Below are 20363 nucleotides of genomic sequence, written 5' to 3'. Positions count from 1 at the left end.
TTTGAGTTTTATTTATGCACATACACAAACATATTAATATTATATCTTAATAAATATTCGTTTTTTTTTCAGCAATATCCAGATTATTATGCTATTATTAAAGAACCAATCGATCTGAAGAGCATTGCACACCGAATTCAGGTATTATTTTCATATTATATTGCAGCACAATGTACAGTATTACTGTTTATCACTGATTTACACCAAATTTATGTCCTTTTTTCTAGATGTGCTACTATAAAAGTGTAAACCATATGGCTAAAGACATTGACTTGTTAGCCAAAAATGCCAAAACCTACAATGAACCCGGATCACAAGTGTTTAAAGTAACGTGTCACTGACATTTCGATATACGATTTATATAATGAGTAGACTTTCACTGTTTAGCTTGTTGTAATTTCTACAATGCAAAATGTAGTATGCTTATAAATATAGTTTAAACGTAAATTTCCAGGATGCGAACACGATCAAGAAGGTCTTTGCACAGAAAAAACTGGAGCTCGAACATTCTGAACCTATTAAATGCAGCATCAGGATCAGGTATGTGCATGTTTACATACTTATGGAGCGTGTTGAAGCATGTTTACACACTTATATTATATTATATTATATTATATTATATTATATTATATTATATTATATTATATTATATTATATTATATTATATTATATTATATTATATTATATTATATTATATTAGTTGTCAGGATCAGGGAAAGTTAGGTTGTGGATTACATTTTACCACAGCACATTTTTGTCATAGTAAGATCTGTTATTTATAACAACAATAATATATCAATATATTTAATTTATATATAATATAAAATATAATATAACATAATACATTAAGATACAATACGATACCATACGATAGGATTCAATATGATATTATAGGATACGATAGGATACAATAGGATACAATACGATACCATATGATACGATACCTTATGATTTGATAGGATACAATACAACACGATAGGATACAATACGATACGATGGGATTCAATACCATATGATAGGACTCAATACAATATGATAGGATACAATACGATATGATAAAGATTGGATACAATACGTTAGGATAGGATACAATACGATACGATACAATAGGATACGATACGATAGGATACAATAAGATATGATAGGATACAATACGATACAATAGGATACAATACAATATGAAATGAGAGGATACAATACATCAGGATAGGATACAATACGATACCATACGATATGATACTATAGGATACAATACAACATGATAGGATACAATACGATACGATAGGATTCAATACCCTATGATAGGACTCAATACAATATGATAGGATACAAAACGATATGATAAGATTTGATACAATACGTTAGGACAGGATACAATACGATACGATATGATACGATACAATAGGATACAATACGATAGGATACAAGACAATATGATAGGATACAATAAGATATAGGATACAAAACAATACGAAATTATATGATAGGATCAGGGCTTAATTTGTGCCGGAACACACCTCTGAAATCTGATCCGGCACCTCTTTTTACCGATCCCCCTCCTCAACCACCCTTCTCCCCCGTTCGCTGTTTACATTCACTTTCTTCTGCGACTCCCAAACGCTCTTCACTTTCGTCCGCGACTCCCCCGGCCCGCTCACTTTTGTCTGCGACATCCCCTCCGCAATCCACCGCACCAACCCCCAAACCACCCCCCGCCAATACGATTTGATACGATAGGATACAATTCGATACGATTGGATACAATACGATACGATAGGATACAGTACGATAGGATTCAATCTGACATGATAGAATTCAAAACGATATATGATACGATACAATACAATGTAATGTATTGTTATGTAATGTAATAATCTCTTAAATATCGTTTTTAAATTGCTATTTGCTTTACAGTTAATTTTAGCAATATGATATACGATACAATACAATACGATAGCAAACAATACGATACAGTGGAATCTTATATAATCTTCTAAACATAGTTACTAAATTGCAATTTGTTTTACAGTGATTTTCGCAAATATAATATCTGCACTGCATCGACATAGTTTCAACAATACATATGCATAAGCTATTCATTTCTAAAAGAACATGAACACTTATAATATGTTAAATATCACATGTTATTGTGGTCTGTGGTGCTTGTGAACAGGAACAGAAGGTTTGCACATGGAGACAGACTCTCCTGCATCACTACAGCTTTACAGTACGGCTCAGAGAGTGAAGAGGACGCCATACTGACCGGTACCTCATGCATAATAATATCTGAATAAATGAAATAGTGCCTTTTAAAACAGTAACACCAGTGGAGGTTAAAATGAGAGAATGATTCCTGACGGTTTTTGTTTGAGAATTGTAATGATGGTTTGTTCTGTAGACAATCGAAAAAACAAATATTGCCTAAGGGGGCTAATAATTTTGACCTTAAAAAAAATTTTTAAAACTGCTTTTATTCTAGCTGAAATAAAACAAATAAGACTTTTTCCAGAAGAAAAAATATTATAGGAAATACTGTGAAAAATTCCTGAATCTGTTAAACATCATTTGGGAAATTTATGAAAAAGAAAAAACTTCACAGGAGGGCGAATCATTTTGACCACAACTGTATTGACGTGTCTGAATATTTCAGAAACTGTACCTATTAAAGTGGCCGGTGTGTGTGTGTATACTAATGACAGTGTTATCCATGTTTCCCAAGGCTCTGTTCATTACGATGAGGTGGAGTCAGAGGCCGAGAGCATCCACTCCAGCATGGACATGAGTAACCCAATCTTCCAGATGTATGAGGCGGTGCGGGGCGTCAGGAACAGTCAGGGGCAGCTCTTAGCCGAGCCCTTCTTCCAGCTGCCGTCCCGGAAAGACTATCCTGACTACTTCCAGCAGATCAGCCATCCAGTCTCGCTCCAGCAGATACGGTATTGTCGGACGGTCTTTATTCAGAACACACAGTACCTATAGAAAATCATCATTTTCATTTCATTTTCCTTCGGCTTAATCACTTTATTCATCAGGGGTCGCCACAGCGGAATGAACCGCCAGTTTATCCAGCATGTGTTTTACACAGTGGATGCGCTTCCAGCTGCAATCCAGCACTGGAAAACATCCATACACACTTATTCACACACTACAATACAGCAAATTTAGTTTATTCAATTCACCTAAAGCGCATGTGTTTGGACTGTGGGGGAAACGCACTCCAACACGGGGAGAACATGCAAACTCCACACAGACACACCAACTGACCAAGCCAGGATTCGAACCAGCGACCTTCTTGCTGTGAGTGCTAACCATTGAGCCACTGTGTCACTGAAAATCATCATAGTCTGTGAAAATCTATATCGTTTACTCACATTACAGCCTTGCTTTCAAAAGACCTTTGGGATGAGGTTGTAGAAAGGCACAGGTTAGGACAGGGGGCTCAAACTAAAATTGGCAGGGGGTCATTGGTGTGACTGACAATTCATAGGAGGGCCGTTTTAACATTCAAGCTCAAGAAAAAAGTGGAAACCTGATGTAATCGATGCTTCTTAGGACAACAGACATGATGTTTATATCTCAAGCATTACTTGTCACCAGTGATTATGCAAATCAGCATGTTTATCCAACACACAGCTGCTGAAGTATATCTGTGGCTGTTGTGTGTGTGTGTGTGTTGTAATGAATCAGAAGCCATTGGATCCATTTGCAAGCTTTATTAGCACAATCACACACAAGTATAATAAACAGCAGGACAAACCAGGAATCAGATCATAGGACAGGCAGAGTTCGGGGCAGGCCGAGAACATTCACAGTCGATGAAGCAGGCTAGAATTCAGGGCAGGCGGTTAACAATCACAGTCGGTGAAACGGGCTAGATTTCAGTACACAGATCAGGCAGGAATGGAATGCGCTCGGTAATGACTGCTCTGCAAATCAAGACCTCGCAATGAGTGTGGGTGAGAGTGTGGTTTAAATGCACTGAGATGATGAGAGGCACCTGTGCCGCAATCAGTGACAGGCAGAAGGGCTTATGGGAATTTGAGTCCCAGAGTGCAATTAGAATTAGAGGGAGGAGGTGGGGGCCGAGACACCTAGGTTAGGAGAAGACTACGAAACCATTTCAATGGCTGAAAAAGTTATTCGGGATGTGATTTGATTAAAGACGTAGGACAAATAGTCATTTTTTTATGATCGGTATGATGATTTTTCTTTAGGTACTGTATGCAACAAAGCTCATTCTGAAAATGTAGCCCTATATACATTTCTGGAGATCGCTAATTATGTAGCCAGAAGTACGTATGGCTGCATTTCGTCTTTAAAACGAACGCTCCAGGGCGCTGTTTTGTGCTTACCAGCTGAACGCTTACCTCCGTATGGATGACTTTCCTGCTGTTACCGGTTTGTCCAGTTAGCTCACCATGTACGTCGGCAGATTTGAGACGCAGAGAGGAGTTGATCACGGTTGTTGCTAGATTGGATATGGATGCAGCCGGAAGTTAACAAGATTTATTTGTATTATTTATTAAATTATTTATTCGTTGTATTTTATTAACGTCACAGTAATGTAAAAACAGTACTTGTACAGAGTATTATTTATGCTATCTATTAAATTACCCAATATATTGTATTTTTTTATGCCTACCCCCACCTCAACCCTAAACCCAACCGTCAAAGTACTGTAATAATGTTAATTACTGTTATACAGTGTCATAAGAAATCTGCTATATTAATGTGCATATCGCACTTCTGGCCGGCCATGTATCCGATCTAGACTTTACTGTTGATCACGATGATGAGGTTTGAGTCCAGTGAAGTTGCAGAAAGCAGGTAAGACAAAAACAGAAGCCAAAAAATAAACAAGTAAATAACAGGGTGAGAATGAGGTAAAATCTGAAAACGTGGTAAAAATCAGGCTGCCGCGAGGGGCTTTTCTTTTTCTGGATTGCTTTTGAAAACACTGTCGGTTGGGTTTTGAGAAGGAGGAGGGTGGGTCAATCAATCGGTCAGGCAGTCGACAGTGGTGGATTTACTTGAGAACTGCAGGCATGAATGACACTCGCGAGAGAAATTTGAGATCATAAACAGCGGCCTCTGGTGGATTTACTTGAGAACTGCAGGCACAAATGGCACTCGCGAGAGAATTTTGAGATCATAAACAGCGGCCTCTGGTGGATTTACTTGAGAACTGCAGGCACAAATGGCACTCGCGAGAGAAATTTGAGATCATAAACAGCGGCCTCTGGTGGATTTACTTGAGAACTGCAGGCACGAATGGCACTCACAAGAGAAATTTTAGATCATAAACAGCGGCCTCTGGTGGATTCACGAAAACAAAATCTGCAAAAACGTAGCTCCTGGGACGTATTTGGTGCTCTCCAGAAATGTATGTAGCGGTACGTTTTCAGAATAAGCCTGGGTTGACTGTATGATGACAGACCTCATCTTCATTTTTTTCTGCAGGAGTAAGATGAAGAATAATGAGTATGAAAGTGTGGAGCAGATCGACACAGACCTGAACAGGATGTTCGAGAACGCCAAGCGCTACAACGTTCCCAGTTCTCAAATCTACAAACGGGTGCTGAAGTTGCAGCACATTTTGCAGGTGAAATAAATATCCCTGGTTATAAATGACTGTGAATGTTAGATTTCTTCACTGTACAGTAAATGATGATTACATACAGTTGAAGTCTGAATTATTAGCCCCCCTGTATATTTCTTGCCGCAATTTCTGTTTAACGGAAAGAAGATTTTTTTTAAACACATCTCTGATCATAATAGTTTTAATATCTCATCTCTAATAACTGATTTATTTTATCTTTGCCATGATGACAGTAAATAATATTTGACTAGATATTTTTCAAGACACTTCTATACAGCTTAAAGTGACATTTAAAGGCTGAACATTCCACCAATGCTTAACATCGTATCAAACCGCTTCTTGTCCTTTAATTTGTGTGTGTGTTCAGATGAAGAGAAAAGAGCTGACGAGGAGAGATGATGAAGATGGTGACAGTAGGCTCTCATCTACTCTGTCTGACGGCGGCAGCATCAAGCGCAAAAGGTGCAGTTATGTCATTAGGAAACTATATATAGAGAGCTGCCTTATATAGATGCCATGACAAGTCTTAGTTTAGTGGGACTTTTTTTGTTTTTGGTTGTTTGCTGTTTTTGTATACAAACATATTTATACACTGACTGGCCACTTTATTAGGTACACCTTACTAGTACCGGGTTGGACCCTCTTTTGGCTTCAGAACTGCCTTAATCCTTCATGGCAGAGATTTAACAAGTTACTGAAAATATTCGTCAGAGATTTTGGTCCATATTGACATGATGGCATCACACAGTTGCTGCAGGTTTGTCGGCCTCACATCCATGCTGCAAAGAAGCTCTATTGGAGTGAGTTCTGGTGACTATGGAGGCCATTTGAGTACAGGGAACTCATTGTCATGTTCAAGAAACCAGTCTGAGATGTTTCGTTCTTTATGACATGGTGTGTTATCCTGCTGGAAGTAGCCATCAGAAGATGGACACTGTGGTCATAAAGGGATGGACATGGTCAGCAACAATACTCAGCTAGGCTGTGGTGTTGACTTGATGCTCAATTGGTACTAATGGGCCCAAAGTGTGCCAAGAAAATATCCCCCACACCATTACACCACCACCACCAGCCTGAACTGTTGATACAAGGCAAGATGGATCCATGCTTTCATGCTATTGATGCCAAATTCTGACCCTACCATCCGAATGTCACAGCAGAAATCGAGATTCATCAGACCAGGCAACGTTATTCCAATCTTCTATTGTCGAATTTTCCTGCTCTTAGCTGACAGGAGTGGCACCCGTTGTGGTCTTCTGCTGCAGTAGCTCATCTGCCTCAAGGTTGGGCGTTTTGTGCGTTGATGTTCTTCTGCAGACCTCGGTTGTAACGAGTGGTTATTTGAGCTACTGTTGCCTTTCTATCAGCTGGAACCAGTGAATATTTACTGGCCATTTTCCTCTGGCATCAGCAAGGCCCACAGAACCGCCGCTCACTGGATATTTTCTCTTTTTCAGACCATTCTCTGTAAACCCTAGATTTCCATTACCTTGTTGAATCTATGTTATGAAGGATTAAGGCAGTTCTGAAGGAAAAAAGGGGGTCCAAGCCGGTACTATTAAGGTGTACCTAATAATGGGCATGCTTTTGTGAAGTATCCAGGGTCTTAAAAAGTCTTAAATTTACTGGAATTTTGTGTTTTTTGTTTCTTAAATTATTTTAAACAGGTCTTAATTTTCCTAGGTCACTCTGGCCGCCCTGGCAACAACACTGTCTGCCTTCAGCTCCGGTGACGAGAGCGTCAAAATTCGCTACATTGATCTCTTATTTAAAGGAGCCGTTGCAGCATATCACTTACATTCCTGCATAAAACATGCTTTCTAGCATGAAAATGTTGCGCACTTCTTAAATTCATTTAACAATGGAAGATCACGTTGCATGTGGTGTGACTTTGCTTCACTTAATTATCCAATGTGTCCATATGTCTGAAATATCCTGAAGCAGCACTACTGTCGCATGAGATTCCCGCTTTTTTAAAGATAAATATATTACGTTACAACATTAAAGCACATCAGTAACTTATTTAATGCATGTTCCTGTAAGAAAACATTGTAAATAATTGAAAATCCGGCAACCGTAATAATCAAACCCTTGGGAACAACTGTGGTCAGAACCAAAGTTCACAGGTCTGTGTTCTCTGAACTCCTCTCAAGCGGTGGACTTCTTCATTCCGATTGCTTGCCGCCGAACCGAATCATAGCTCATTACCATAAAATTGACTTGATTTCAAGTCTCCTCGATGCCCACACCGGCGAAGACGAGCCGTGCTGCTCCTCGGCGCTGGCTCTCATTGAAAATGAATGACTTCCGGCTACTTTGACGCTCTCGCCGCTTTCAGTGTGAACGTAGGGGTAGAATTGGGATTGGGCCTTAGTTTATTATAGTTTTTTTTAACTTGTAAATATTTAACTAGATGTTGCTTGTTTTGACACATTTAAAATACGTGGTTAAGAAATAACTAAATAAAAATTGTTTCGATGAGGCAAGTTTACATCTTTTTCATTGGCCGAAGCATGCCATTAGAAAAAATCCTTAGCGTTTAGCCCTGTATAAGTCTGAAATTTGCTTCATAATGATCTTAAAAAGGACTTCATGAGAGTTGTTCCCCTCTTGCAGCCATAAGAAGAACACGAAGAAGAACCGCATGAAGGCTCTATTTGCTGCTGTGGTAGAGACTCGAGAGATGGGCACTGGCCGGAGACTCTGCGACCTCTTCATGGTCAAACCCTCCAAAAAAGACTATCCAGACTACTACAAGATCATCCTGGAGCCAATGGACATGAGGATCATAGACCACAACATCCGCTCGGACAAGTACCCCAACGAGGATTCCATGATGGAGGACATGAAGCTGATGTTTCGTAACGCACGCCACTACAACGAAGAAGGCTCTCGAGTGAGTTAATTATAAGCTTGGAAATACCATATAGCATGCTAACGAGCTTGCATTGTCAAAGCTGTTATCTGGTTTGACTCTAGGTTTACAATGATGCCAACATTCTGGAGAAGATATTACGAGAAAAACGGAAGGAGCTCGGACCCCCGCCGGACGACGACGAGATCGTTTCACCCAAGCTAAAAATTAGTATGTTTCAAGTTATATTTTAACATCAAAAAGATTCACCTTAAAGGGGACCTATTATGTAAAAATTACTTTTATGAGGTGTTTAAACACAGTTGTGTGGAAACAGCGTGTGAATATAACCAGCTTCTAATTGTTCTATTTTTTATAATCACACTATAAAACAGTCTGCAGAAACACTTTGGTTCATATTCTACCTTTCTACGTGACGATCTCTCCCTCATTAGCATAGGACGTCAGTTTTGTTTTTAATTACATGATTTCCTTGTCTTTTGTATAGTATTAGCCTAAAAAACCTTGGCTGTTTCTCAATTCCAAGAACGCAGAGAACGGGCTTGCGTTCTTGTGAAGACCGGTCTTGCCAGGTCACCTTGGAAGAACGAACTCAGGAGACCGCGAGAACAGAGAATGCGTCCTGTGAGAAATGAGATGCTGCGTTTTTCCTGATGGTCACGTGACCTTCACGCGTTTTAATGGTGAATGATTTAAACATTACAGCATTCATACAACGGTTTATTGTTTTTCCATTTTCAAAGTATATAGTACGCATAAAGACTTTACAAATATACTTTGCAAAATAATATTAAAACAGATTTTAATACGAATTTCAGCAAATAAACACTCTTAATGTGTTCATGCCTTTATTAAGATTTTTATAGCAGTGTTTCCTTTCAGCGTTTCGTTTAGGGAAACTCTTGAGATAAATAACTTATATCTCTGAACTTTAATAATAAACCTATATAAAATGCTGCGCCTTCCACCTCCAGTCGCAATGACTTCTGGGACTTCTCGAGCTAGTTTTGTGCTCAAGTCTGCATCGGTGCAGTCGGCGCAATAGCCTAGTGGTTAGTGCGCCGACATATGGTGCAGTAGCACATCAGGGTGTCCCGAGTTCAATTCCCGGCTTGAGGACATTTCCCTACCCTACCCCCCTCTCTCTCTCCAACTTCTCTTCCTGTCTCATTACTGTCCTATCTAATAAAGGCCAAAAATAAATCTTTTTAAAAAATCGGTGCGCCCTCGATATCAAGAACACATCCGGGAACTTTCGCACGTCCACCGTTCTTGCAGTCTTGAGTTTTGGAACTGAACTTTGACAGTTGATGATGACGTTACACGCGAACACGGGGATGCAAGATCGCTGAAGAATGCATATTGAGAAACAGCCCTAAACCTAAATAGCCTGGTCCATCACTTTTTAGGTTACCCTTGAAACAAAAAATCTGTGAGAAAATTCTTAATTTTTTTTGCGTTGTAAGAAAATGCAGCACATTTTTTAAAGTGTTTGCATTGTGAGGATCCACAACACCTATGCTGTTAAACCGATGAGAATTTTTAAAAAATTGCTGCCGTTTTTTGTAATGGCATGTGTTTTCTTAAACTGCAGCGCGTTAAGCTCTCTTGGGCACCATAAGCAAATAGGCTTGGTTACGTGCTGTGTTTTGGCTCATTGTCTTACTAAAATGTCTGCTCTGTGGTCTCATCTTCGTCCTCCTGCTAATGTAGATGAACAACTAAGAAATTTCAGCTGCTGTCTGGGCCTTCACTGCCTTTCTACACCTTCCTTTCTTCATGTGTTCAATACTTTTTTCCTGCATCGTTTCATTTTATTACACATAACTTCATTTGTAAATGAATTAGATGTGTTTTCTTTGCATATATGGATTTCTTTGGTTGTTACCAACATCTGGTGAAAATTTCTAAAGTCTAAATTAATAACTTTATACTGCCGTAACTAACCCAACACTGCTCACAGCGCACTTCTGTTTTTCTAGGGAAGAGTGGCATCTCCCCAAAAAAGTCCAAGTATTTGACCCCTCTGCAACAGAAGCTCAATGAACTCTATGAAGCCGTAAAGAACTACACCGACAAGCGCGGACGGCGTCTGAGCACAATCTTCCTCCGTCTCCCATCCCGCGCAGAGCTTCCAGATTACTACGTGGCCATCAAGAAACCCATAGACATGGAGAAGATTAAGAGCCACATGCTGGCCAATAAATACCAGGACGTGGACGCTCTGGTGGAAGACCTGGTGCTGATGTTCAACAACGCCTGCACCTACAACGAACCCGAATCGCTGATCTACAAAGATGCGTTGGTGCTTCACAAAGTGCTATTGGAGACCAGGAGAGACCTGGAAGGGGGCGACGACGCTCATGTCCCGGATGTTGCGCGGCTCATCCAGGAGCTTGTTCGCAATCTTTTCGTGTCAGTTCTCGGTCACCAAGATGACGAGGGACGATGTTATAGCGATTCACTAGCCGAGATTCCAGCGGTCGATCCCAACTACTCTGATAAAACGCCGTTGAACTTTGAGATCATCAGAGGGAATGTGGATAAGGGCCGTTACAGGAGACTAGATGTGTTCCAGGACCAAATGTTTGAAGTCTTGGAGAAAGCCAGACGCCTGCACAGGTAATGCACTTTATTTAGTTGTTTTGTACCTGCTTCCATATGGTTATAACATGTGTTTTTAGTAGGGATATGGAGTGATTTTGAGTCTTAATTTGGCCACAACTTTCTATGTTTCAGCAAATGGGATGACTTTTGGTGAAACATCTTATTTTGACACATATTTTGGGAAAATGCTTTGAAAATGTTCAAAAACTGGGCAAATTGACTACAATTCATCATGTTTGGGGCTGTTTTTTCTCCATTGACTTTCATTATAATGACCTTTTTTGAATGCAAAGCCATGAACACCATATTATCATGCATTCTTGATGGTTGCTGGTTTTCCCTGTTGGGAAGAGTTAAAAATGTACATTTTTACTGTTGACCATCAGTTGCAGTGCAAAAAAAAGCTAAGTTTCTGCCTTCTATATGGAGTATAGTGTGTGTATGTGTGTGTGTATGAGAGAGACTAGGGCTGCACGATTAATCGAAAAAAGATTGCGATCTCGATTCTATCCTACACACGATCTTAATTCTGCTTTTCTATGATTCAGCCAATTATCAAGGTCAGGAGAGCAGCATAAAGGCGATCGCAAAAGTCTTTACGTTGTTTTAAATACTTTGCTCAGCAACAGGGACATCTCCAAATGGCGTTAAAAGTGTCGCATACTGTATTCATAAGGTATAATTCACCCCAAAGTTCCTTCATTTCTGTCTTAAGCCATTTTTCACCATGCACGGCTGCGAAATCACACATGAGCTGACGCACTGTTTGTTTACTACCGAGAGAATGCGCATACCTGCGAGTGATGGCTACTTTAGTGAACAGAACCTGCATAGGCTGTGGATAACAGGTAATAAAGTGGTAAATAACATTCAGTTTGTTGCACAAAGAGATTGTTTGGGAGGCGCGCGGGAAGTGTGATTCGCATGTGTGTTTTTTTCTCTGCAGTGATGGCAGTCATGACATGAGTGCACTCGGCAGTGAAAGTGAAACTGAAATCGCGCACATCATTTAAATGATCATATCTCGTTGTAAAGTTATGATTACGACAAGCATTTGATGTGTTTTTCCTTCATAGCAAACATGTTGTGCATGAAAATAAATGTTTACTGGGTCAGTATAACTACTCTAGCCTATAATGTTGAATATAATCTGATAATGACAAATGTTTTATTTTACCAATGGAAAAAATGGTCTAATAATGTTGTAATAATTGCAAGCACATGTCTCAAACATAATAATTCAACTTCAGAATTGTGAATAGTTCTGTTCTGATGTCATCATTTTACTGTGAATTAACAACCAGGACAAAATTAAACTCTGCAGAAGTCCACCATTCCAAGTCTAGGCTCGTACACACCGGGACGCTTTTTGATTGCCTTTATCGTCAGCATTTTTAAGACGTTTTTCCGGATTCTAACCCAATCGATTTTCACTGCCGCCGAGCAAAACAGTACGCAAAATCACTCTTTGTCGTTAGATGGCGCTACACAACTTTAAGCTTCTGACACCCGCTTGTAACACATAAGAAGTTGACACGCTTCTTGTTAAAGTTGCTAGTGACTCGAACAAGTATGGATGGTTCAAGCAGCAGCTCCAGCTCTAGCGATGAAGAAATGATTATTGTTCACCAGTGCAATAAGCAGCTCCACGTTCATATCGCCTCTGGGCATCTTCTTCAATGTGTGCTCGTATTAACATTTTTGCACCTGAGCGCCTCCAAGTGCTGTTTACTGTAACGTCAGCAGCTCCGTGCACGTGAATAAAGGGACAATCTGATTGGTGGAGACGGGTTTGGAGCAGTGCGTCAAAACAAAAAAACAAGCATGAGGCGTTTCTTTAAAAAAGACTCTTTTACGCCTGGCATTTTGCGTGTTGGTGTGCACGATCACATTGCCGCGCTTTATTTAGTCACGAGGCGTTAAACGTCGAAGGAAAACGCGAGCAAAAAGCGTCCCGATGTGCATGGGCCTTAAGTCTATAAAATTTAACATTTTAACCAACAGTAGACTCACACATCGGCCTAATAATACTATTGTTGTTTACCATTCATTCATTCATTTTCTTGTCGGCTTAGTCCCTTTATTAATCCAGGGTCGCCACAGCGGAATGAACCGCCAACTTATCCAGCACATGTTTTACGCAGCGGATGCCCTTCCAGCTGCAACCCACCTCTGGGAAACATCCATACACACTTATTCACTCTCATACACTACGGACATTTTAGCCTACCCAATTCACCTGTACCGCATGTCTTTGGACTGTGGGGGAAACCGGAGCACCTGGAGGAAACCCACGCAAATGCAGGGAGAACATGCAAACTCCACACAGAAACGGCAACTTACCCAGCCGAGGCTTGAACTAGCGACCTTCTTGCTGTGAGGCGACAGCACTACCTACTGCGCCACTGCGTCGCCATTGTTTTACCATATGTTTGAGAAATAACAATAACACTAGCCTACTCACATTAACCTTTATTTTACATCTACAGAACTGTGAGAAAATCGACACTGTGTTGGTGTGATTTTATTTTAAGATTTAACATCGTGATCTTGATTTTAAGTAAATAAATCATTATTCTCATTTTAGCCAGAATCGTTCAGCCCTAAGAGAGGCCTTTGCGCACTTATCTTGATATGTCTGAGTAAATCTAAATAAGCCCCTCAGCTCTCAGAACATTGTAAACATAGTAAGTGTTTCTGCTAAAAAAATCTGCTGTATTACTCCATAGAACTCCATATAAAAGCTGAAACTTTTTTGCACAGGCCTATGTAAAGGGTTAATGCTGCCAATTGATGATCGACAGTATATATTACACATTCTACCTCATCCCAACTGGGAAAATCAGCAACAATCAAGAATGTACGATTATATGCTGTCATGGCTTTGCAATCCAAAAATGTCATTATAATGGAAGTCAATGGGGCAAAAACAGCCCTGAACATAACGAAAGGGTAGTCCATTTGAACAACACACAAGGGTTTAACGTGTTCTTGGTGGCAGGACGGACTCTGAGATCTTTGAGGACTCAGTGGAGCTCCAGCAGTTCTTCATCCGCATCAGAGACGAGCTGTGTAAGAACGGAGAGATCCTGCTCACGCCGGCCCTCAGTTACACCATTAAACATCTGCACAGCGACGTGGAGAAGGAGAAGAAGGAGAAGCTGCCCAAGGAGTATGAGGAGGACAAACTCAAGAGAGAGGAGGAGAAGAAAGGTACTGCTCTAATTACACTTATTCAGAAACAAACAGAACATGCCATTCATACACTTACACATGTTTCTGTTTGTAACCACTTGAGAGTGAGTAAATAGTGAGTGAATTTCCATTTTTGGGTGAACTGTCCCTTTAAAACTTGTTTAATATGCAATTATTTTATATTTTATGGTTACACCCTATTATAGTATAATCACTTTGATCTCATTACATTTTTAAATACCTTACTTTTTTATTTGTACTCTTCTCTGAGGTCCACTAATAATGTTATTGTTTAGTAATATTCAGTATATTTAGTAATGTGTTTTTTTCAGTGCTGTTTTGAACAACACATTGTCATGATGGATTGAAGACGCTGAAGTAAACGCCCACTGCTGTGATTGGCTAACAGTTTTGCATATTAACAAGACTGAACAGGCAGTAAAGTAGAAGTAGGTGTTAATCTTCTGCAGAGGCGGGGCTTATGTACCTTATTACATAATAGTGTAGAACATTCAATTTCCTGCCGTTTTGGCAGACTGCCTCCATTATAAGCTGATTTTAGAGTAATGACAAAGATTTGAGCTCTGAAACTTACAGGATGTTTTTATAGTACTGGGACCTCTCTTATGTCTAAAGGCCAAGGAAATTTTGGTTTTTCAGTTCATGACCGTTTTAAAGTCTAAAAATAAAGGAGTTTTTGTTTGTAAGTGGTCATTAAATGAATAATTAACTCAGAAGTAAATGTTTGACGTAAATGTTTGAGCTTCATTTCTGTGTTGAACACAAAAGAAGATATTTTGAAATGCTGGAAACCTGTAACCATTCACGTCCATTGTATTTGTTTCTCCTACTATGGAAGTCATTGATTAGAGGTTTCTAACATTTTTCATACTATCTTCTTTTGTGTTCGACAATCTCATATAGATTTAAAATCACTTGAGGGTGCGTAAATAGCAAGAAAATTTGGATTTTAGGGTGAACTATCCCTTTAATACTAGTGTAATATGCAATTACATTGTATTTATGTTACATCCTATGATAGTATAATCAACTTGATTATATTTAAACTCTGAAATAAAGGAGTTATTATGTGTTTTGGTGCAAACGGCTGGTCATTATCAATGTTTTGACCTGCAGAGGCAGAAAAGAGCGAGGATACGGCAGGCGGAGGATGGCAGGGAGCACTTCAGCGCAACTACAGCCAGGACTGCAGCTTTAAGGACAACATGTACCATGTGGGCGACTATGTGTATGTGGAGCCCACCGAACCAAACCTGCAGCCACACATTGTCTGCATAGAGCGCCTCTGGCAGGACGATGCAGGTACTACATTTACAGAAAGTGCAGTTGCTATATTTTTCTGTTTTAAGAACAGAAAGCTGCGACTGTTCTTTTCATATTGTGACACAGTTCCTAGAGAACTGAATATTAAATGAGAAAACAGTGGGCGTGGCTTGTTTTTTCAACTGCGAGCTGATTGGATGTAATAAAGATTTGGAAAATGGTTTGGGGTAGTTTTTACAACCTAACAGACTCCTCCTGCTCACCATTTCTGTTTGTTGTCAAAACTGACAGCTGGAGGGGCGTGGCTTACATACTTAACCACGCCCCTCTAGCCACGCCAATACCTCAGACAGACCTAATCTGGGAATTAACTGAAAATAAACAGGAAGTGCATTTTCAGGTTTTAATTTCAGATTACAAGAGCAACCTATTGTTTTTTTCTTAATGACACGCACAGATGAATTATTCACCACAAAACTTGCAATGTGAGCTACCAAAATCAACATGATTAGTTTTGATTTCATTTGTACTTAAGTCAAATGATTTTTGGAGCAAAAAAAGTTGTGAAAAAAGAAGTGTTTTCTCAATGATTTGCTGAAGATGCACATTCAAAGGCACAATATGATGAAGATTTTGTTATTAAAATATCCCCCCCCCCCCCCCCCCCCCCAAAAAAAAAAAAATTCAAATATCTAAAAAAAGGGGTACTTATCTTATCCTAAATGTTTTATTAAGTTTTTAAATCAAGAGAAATCATCAATTTTGACTAGTGAGATGGAGTGTGTGCTGTGTGTTCATGCTAATGACATTACACACTCTCGATTTCTGGTTTGGTTTCTAGAAAGCACGGAAACCGCAGCGAGGCTTTAACATGTTGTGTGTTTTATTAGACTGCACACACTGTGTAAACAAAATGCTGGGTTTCACACAATCCCTTAATGTCGTCCCAATGCTAATCGATTAAGTGAACTTAATGGTTTTTACAATTTTAAGTTGAGTGAACAAAACAATTAAGTTGTATCAAAAAACAACTCAAGAATTGTGTTGGTTGAGTTCTTTTTAAATAAATAGCAGCATTTTTTTAAAGTTAAAACCAGCAATATAGCAGAACAGATGTAAACGACTTATGTAAAGATAACAGATGTAAAGACAGGTTGTAAAACCCCTTGTGCATCACGCTTTATTCTGCTTTAAGTCATTTATGAACATGATTTCTGCCTATAGTTCAGTCCTATAGGATGTAATGAAGACCACAACTCCCACGATTTCACACTCAGTCACAATGTCATTTGTTTGTTATGAATAAGCAATAATTACACACTGCGCCTTTAAATTTAGTGTAAATAAAGTCTGTCAGGCATAGGTTTTAGCCATTTGTCACATTTTGATCACTTCATTCATTCATTCATTTTCTTTTCGGCTTAGTCCCTTTATTAATCTGGGGTTGCCACAGCGGAATGAACCGCCAACTTATCCAGCACATGTGTACATGTCCAGCACATGTACACTACAGACAATTTAGCCTTCCCAATTCACCTGTACCGCATGTCTTTGACCTGTGGGGGAAACCAGAGCACCCGGAGGAAACCCACGCGAACGCAGGGAGAACATGCAAACTCCACACAGAAACGCCAACTAACCCAGCAGAGGCTCGAACCAGTGACCAGTGCACTACCTACTGCGCCACTGCCTCGCATTTTGATCACTCATTCAAATTAATATATTTTAACAAGTACAGGTTACAATCAGTTTTATATACAGCTTCTAAAATGAATGACAATGGAACTTTATTTTAGACACTGAACTTTTATAATGTGATGCAGACACCAAAACGTGATTAACATCTAACATTTAAATATGAAATAGCATACATTGTTTACTCTTAAAAAGTATCACATTTTTTTCAGAAAAATAACTTGATTTCTTGAGCAGAAAATCAGCATTAGATCAATTTAAGAAGGATCGTGTTACACTGAAGACTGGAGTAATGATGCGGACTATTTACAGTAATTAATTACATTAGATTTTAGATTAGATTAGATTCAACTTTATTGTCATTACACATGTACAAGTACAAGGCAACGAAATGCAGTTTCGGTCTAACCAGCAGTGCAATAGCAGCAAGTGCAGGATACAGGTATAAGTTATAAAGTGCAGTTATAGAAAAACTATGGTAATATTTACAGATGGATGTACTATGAACATTATATACAGGTTGTATTAGCTATGAACAGATTTACAATAATTGAATATATGTACAGGATGCTATTAATAATCAGGAGTGGCAGATAGATAAACATAATTACAAATGTCCATGTGAAGTGGGTGTGTACAGTTCAGATAAGTGAATCAGTGCAATGAATATGTGCAAACTTTAAATGTGCAAATGTTAAATAGTGCAGTGATTGTGAGGAGTATAAGTTAGAGGAGTGTGGGGGGTGTATTGGGGGGGCAAAAGAGTCAGTGAGGGGCAGAGTTCAAAAGGGAGACAGCTCTGGGGAAAAAGCTGTTCCTCAGTCTGCTGGTTTTTGTCCGGGGAGCCTGAAGCGCCTGCCGGAAGGCAGGAGAGAAAACAGTCTGTGTGCAGGGTGAGAGGTGTCCTTAAGAATACTGCGTGCTCTGCGCAGACAGTGTTTCTTCTGGATGTCCTCAATGGCTGGCAGTGTAGTCCCTGTGATGATAAATCAAAATTATTTGAAATGATTTACATTTTAAATGGATAATTCACCCACAAATTAAAATTAATCACTCACCATTTGTTCAAAACAGTTGAGTTGATGAGAAAGAATCTCATAAAAGTTTCAAACCAAATGAGGGAGAATAAATGCGTGAGGGAATTATTTTCTGGTGAATTATCTTACTGACCTCAAACGTTTTGAAGAATACTGTAGCGTATTAAACTGTGTGTATCTGTGTTTCCATGAAGGAGAGAACTGGCTTTATGGCTGCTGGTTCTACAGACCCAATGAAACATTTCATCTCGCTACTCGCAAGTTCCTCGAGAAAGAAGTTTTCAAAAGCGACTATTACAACAAAATCCCCGTCAGTAAAATCCTGGGCAAATGCGTCGTCATGTTTGTGAAGGTAAAATCACTCAAACTGCATAACAAATTAGCATAATTATTACATATCTGTTAAACAACAGCAATATTAATAATTTTTTTTTCATATTCAGGAGTATTTCAAACTTCAGCCTGACAGCTTTCGACCTGAAGATGTTTTCGTCTGCGAGTCTCGTTATTCTGCTAAAACCAAGTCCTTCAAAAAGATCAAGATGTGGACGATGCCGCTGAGCTCGGTGAAGTTTGTTCCTCGTGAAGTGCCTTTGCCGGTGGTTCGCGTGGCCTCCATGTTTGCACCCAAACAGGAAAGTGAAAAGCCTCCTGAAGTCACCGAAGACGACAAGGCTTTACCATCCGTGATTGAAAAGGTAAGACATATATTGAAATAAAGTATATGAAACTTATTGATATAAACTGCTTGATTGTCAATTTGTGTCATCAGGAGAAAGAGGACATCACTTTGGAGGTGAATAATGGAGAGCCGGGGTGCCAGTATTATGAGCAGCTCTGCTACAACAACATCTGGCTGAAAGTGGGAGATTGTGTCTACATTCGCTCTCATGGGCTCGTACGTAACCGCGTGGGCAGGTAGAGTACCAGAGACGAAACCAGTCAATAAAAGTGTTGGTCCTATTGTTCGAAACAACATATATATAATGCTAGGATGACCAAACTAGATGTTTAGTAGAATGTTGGGTCACACTTTGGATCCTGTGTGTCCTTTGAGTGCTATGCAATGCAAATGTTTATCTGGTGCAGATATCATTTTCACATCCTGCACAATTTTGTTTAATGAACAGATGCATTTGCAGCCATTTGTGCACCCAGGTGTGTAGGAGGTGTGTTAAGGTGCATTGTTGGTGTGTTGATATTTAGAGGCAACTAAAATAGGCTGCGCCAGTGACCAACTAAAAGCTGCTCTAAAGTCAATGACGCAGAGTTTTTTTGTGTTATTTATAGAGTGTGTTATTGATAAGCAGGTCCACAACATTCAAACATGTTGCTTATTACACACACAGGGATGTGCAGCAGCACACAAACCTAAATCTTTCAATATGTAAAATGAAAGGATTAAAATGCAAAAGATTAGTATTGTCTGCATAAATATATCAATGCCTACATGTCATTATAGATAGCCATTATTTTACGATTAGGCATTAATTACTGGACCAGTGCTTGCTAACTGCCTCAGGGTTCCGATTAGAGAACAGCCTTCACGAATTACTAAATTACTAAATAATTACTAATTAAATCACAGAAATGTTCTTATCTCAAATAAACACTTTAACTGACATATAGCTCAGTATACAAGAATATCAAATATTAAATATTCCTTTGCTAATACAAATGATAATGATCGTCATTTTACCAACCCAGGCTCATTCTTAGAACGTAGTCCCATGGACGTTTCTGGAGGCCGCGAAAAATGTCCCGGGAGGTACGTATTTTTGCAGTTTTTGTTTTCGCGAATCCACGAGAGGCCGCTGTGCACGCTTTTTCCCGCGCCATTCTCGCGTAATCCCGCTAGAGGCCGCTGTCGAACGACCTTCTGCCTGTCTGCCTGGATGACAGAATGATTGACCGTGTGACCGGCCAATCGGCTGACCCACCCTCCTCCGTCCCTAAACCCAACCAACAACGATTCACAAAAGCCGTCCAGAAAAAGAAAAGCGCTTGTCTATTTTTTACCACGTTTTCAGATTTTGACCACATTCTCACCCTGTGATGAACTTGTTCGCTT

The 20363-nt window shown here is 39.5% G+C and overlaps 1 protein-coding gene across 2 annotated transcripts in view; it reads left to right on the top strand.

Annotated features, from left to right (window-relative positions):
* pbrm1 (polybromo 1) overlaps nucleotides 1-20363 on the top strand; it is a 53255-nt gene that overhangs the window by 11918 nt on the left and 20974 nt on the right. For both annotated transcript variants that reach the window (XM_056467722.1, XM_056467721.1), the window contains exons 7-21: nucleotides 73-141; nucleotides 228-326; nucleotides 455-540; nucleotides 2174-2265; nucleotides 2720-2936; nucleotides 5461-5602; nucleotides 5967-6061; nucleotides 8216-8495; nucleotides 8579-8684; nucleotides 10457-11096; nucleotides 14083-14294; nucleotides 15414-15599; nucleotides 18487-18644; nucleotides 18736-18990; nucleotides 19065-19210. In XM_056467722.1, coding sequence (XP_056323697.1) covers nucleotides 73-141; nucleotides 228-326; nucleotides 455-540; nucleotides 2174-2265; nucleotides 2720-2936; nucleotides 5461-5602; nucleotides 5967-6061; nucleotides 8216-8495; nucleotides 8579-8684; nucleotides 10457-11096; nucleotides 14083-14294; nucleotides 15414-15599; nucleotides 18487-18644; nucleotides 18736-18990; nucleotides 19065-19210 — 2783 coding nt within the window. The remainder of the gene's footprint in view (nucleotides 1-72; nucleotides 142-227; nucleotides 327-454; nucleotides 541-2173; nucleotides 2266-2719; nucleotides 2937-5460; nucleotides 5603-5966; nucleotides 6062-8215; nucleotides 8496-8578; nucleotides 8685-10456; nucleotides 11097-14082; nucleotides 14295-15413; nucleotides 15600-18486; nucleotides 18645-18735; nucleotides 18991-19064; nucleotides 19211-20363) is intronic.

This window comes from Danio aesculapii, chromosome 11, assembly GCF_903798145.1.
Source record: "Danio aesculapii chromosome 11, fDanAes4.1, whole genome shotgun sequence".
NCBI classification, from domain to species: Eukaryota; Metazoa; Chordata; class Actinopteri; order Cypriniformes; family Danionidae; genus Danio; species Danio aesculapii.
This window is presented reverse-complemented; position numbering and strand designations above follow the sequence as displayed.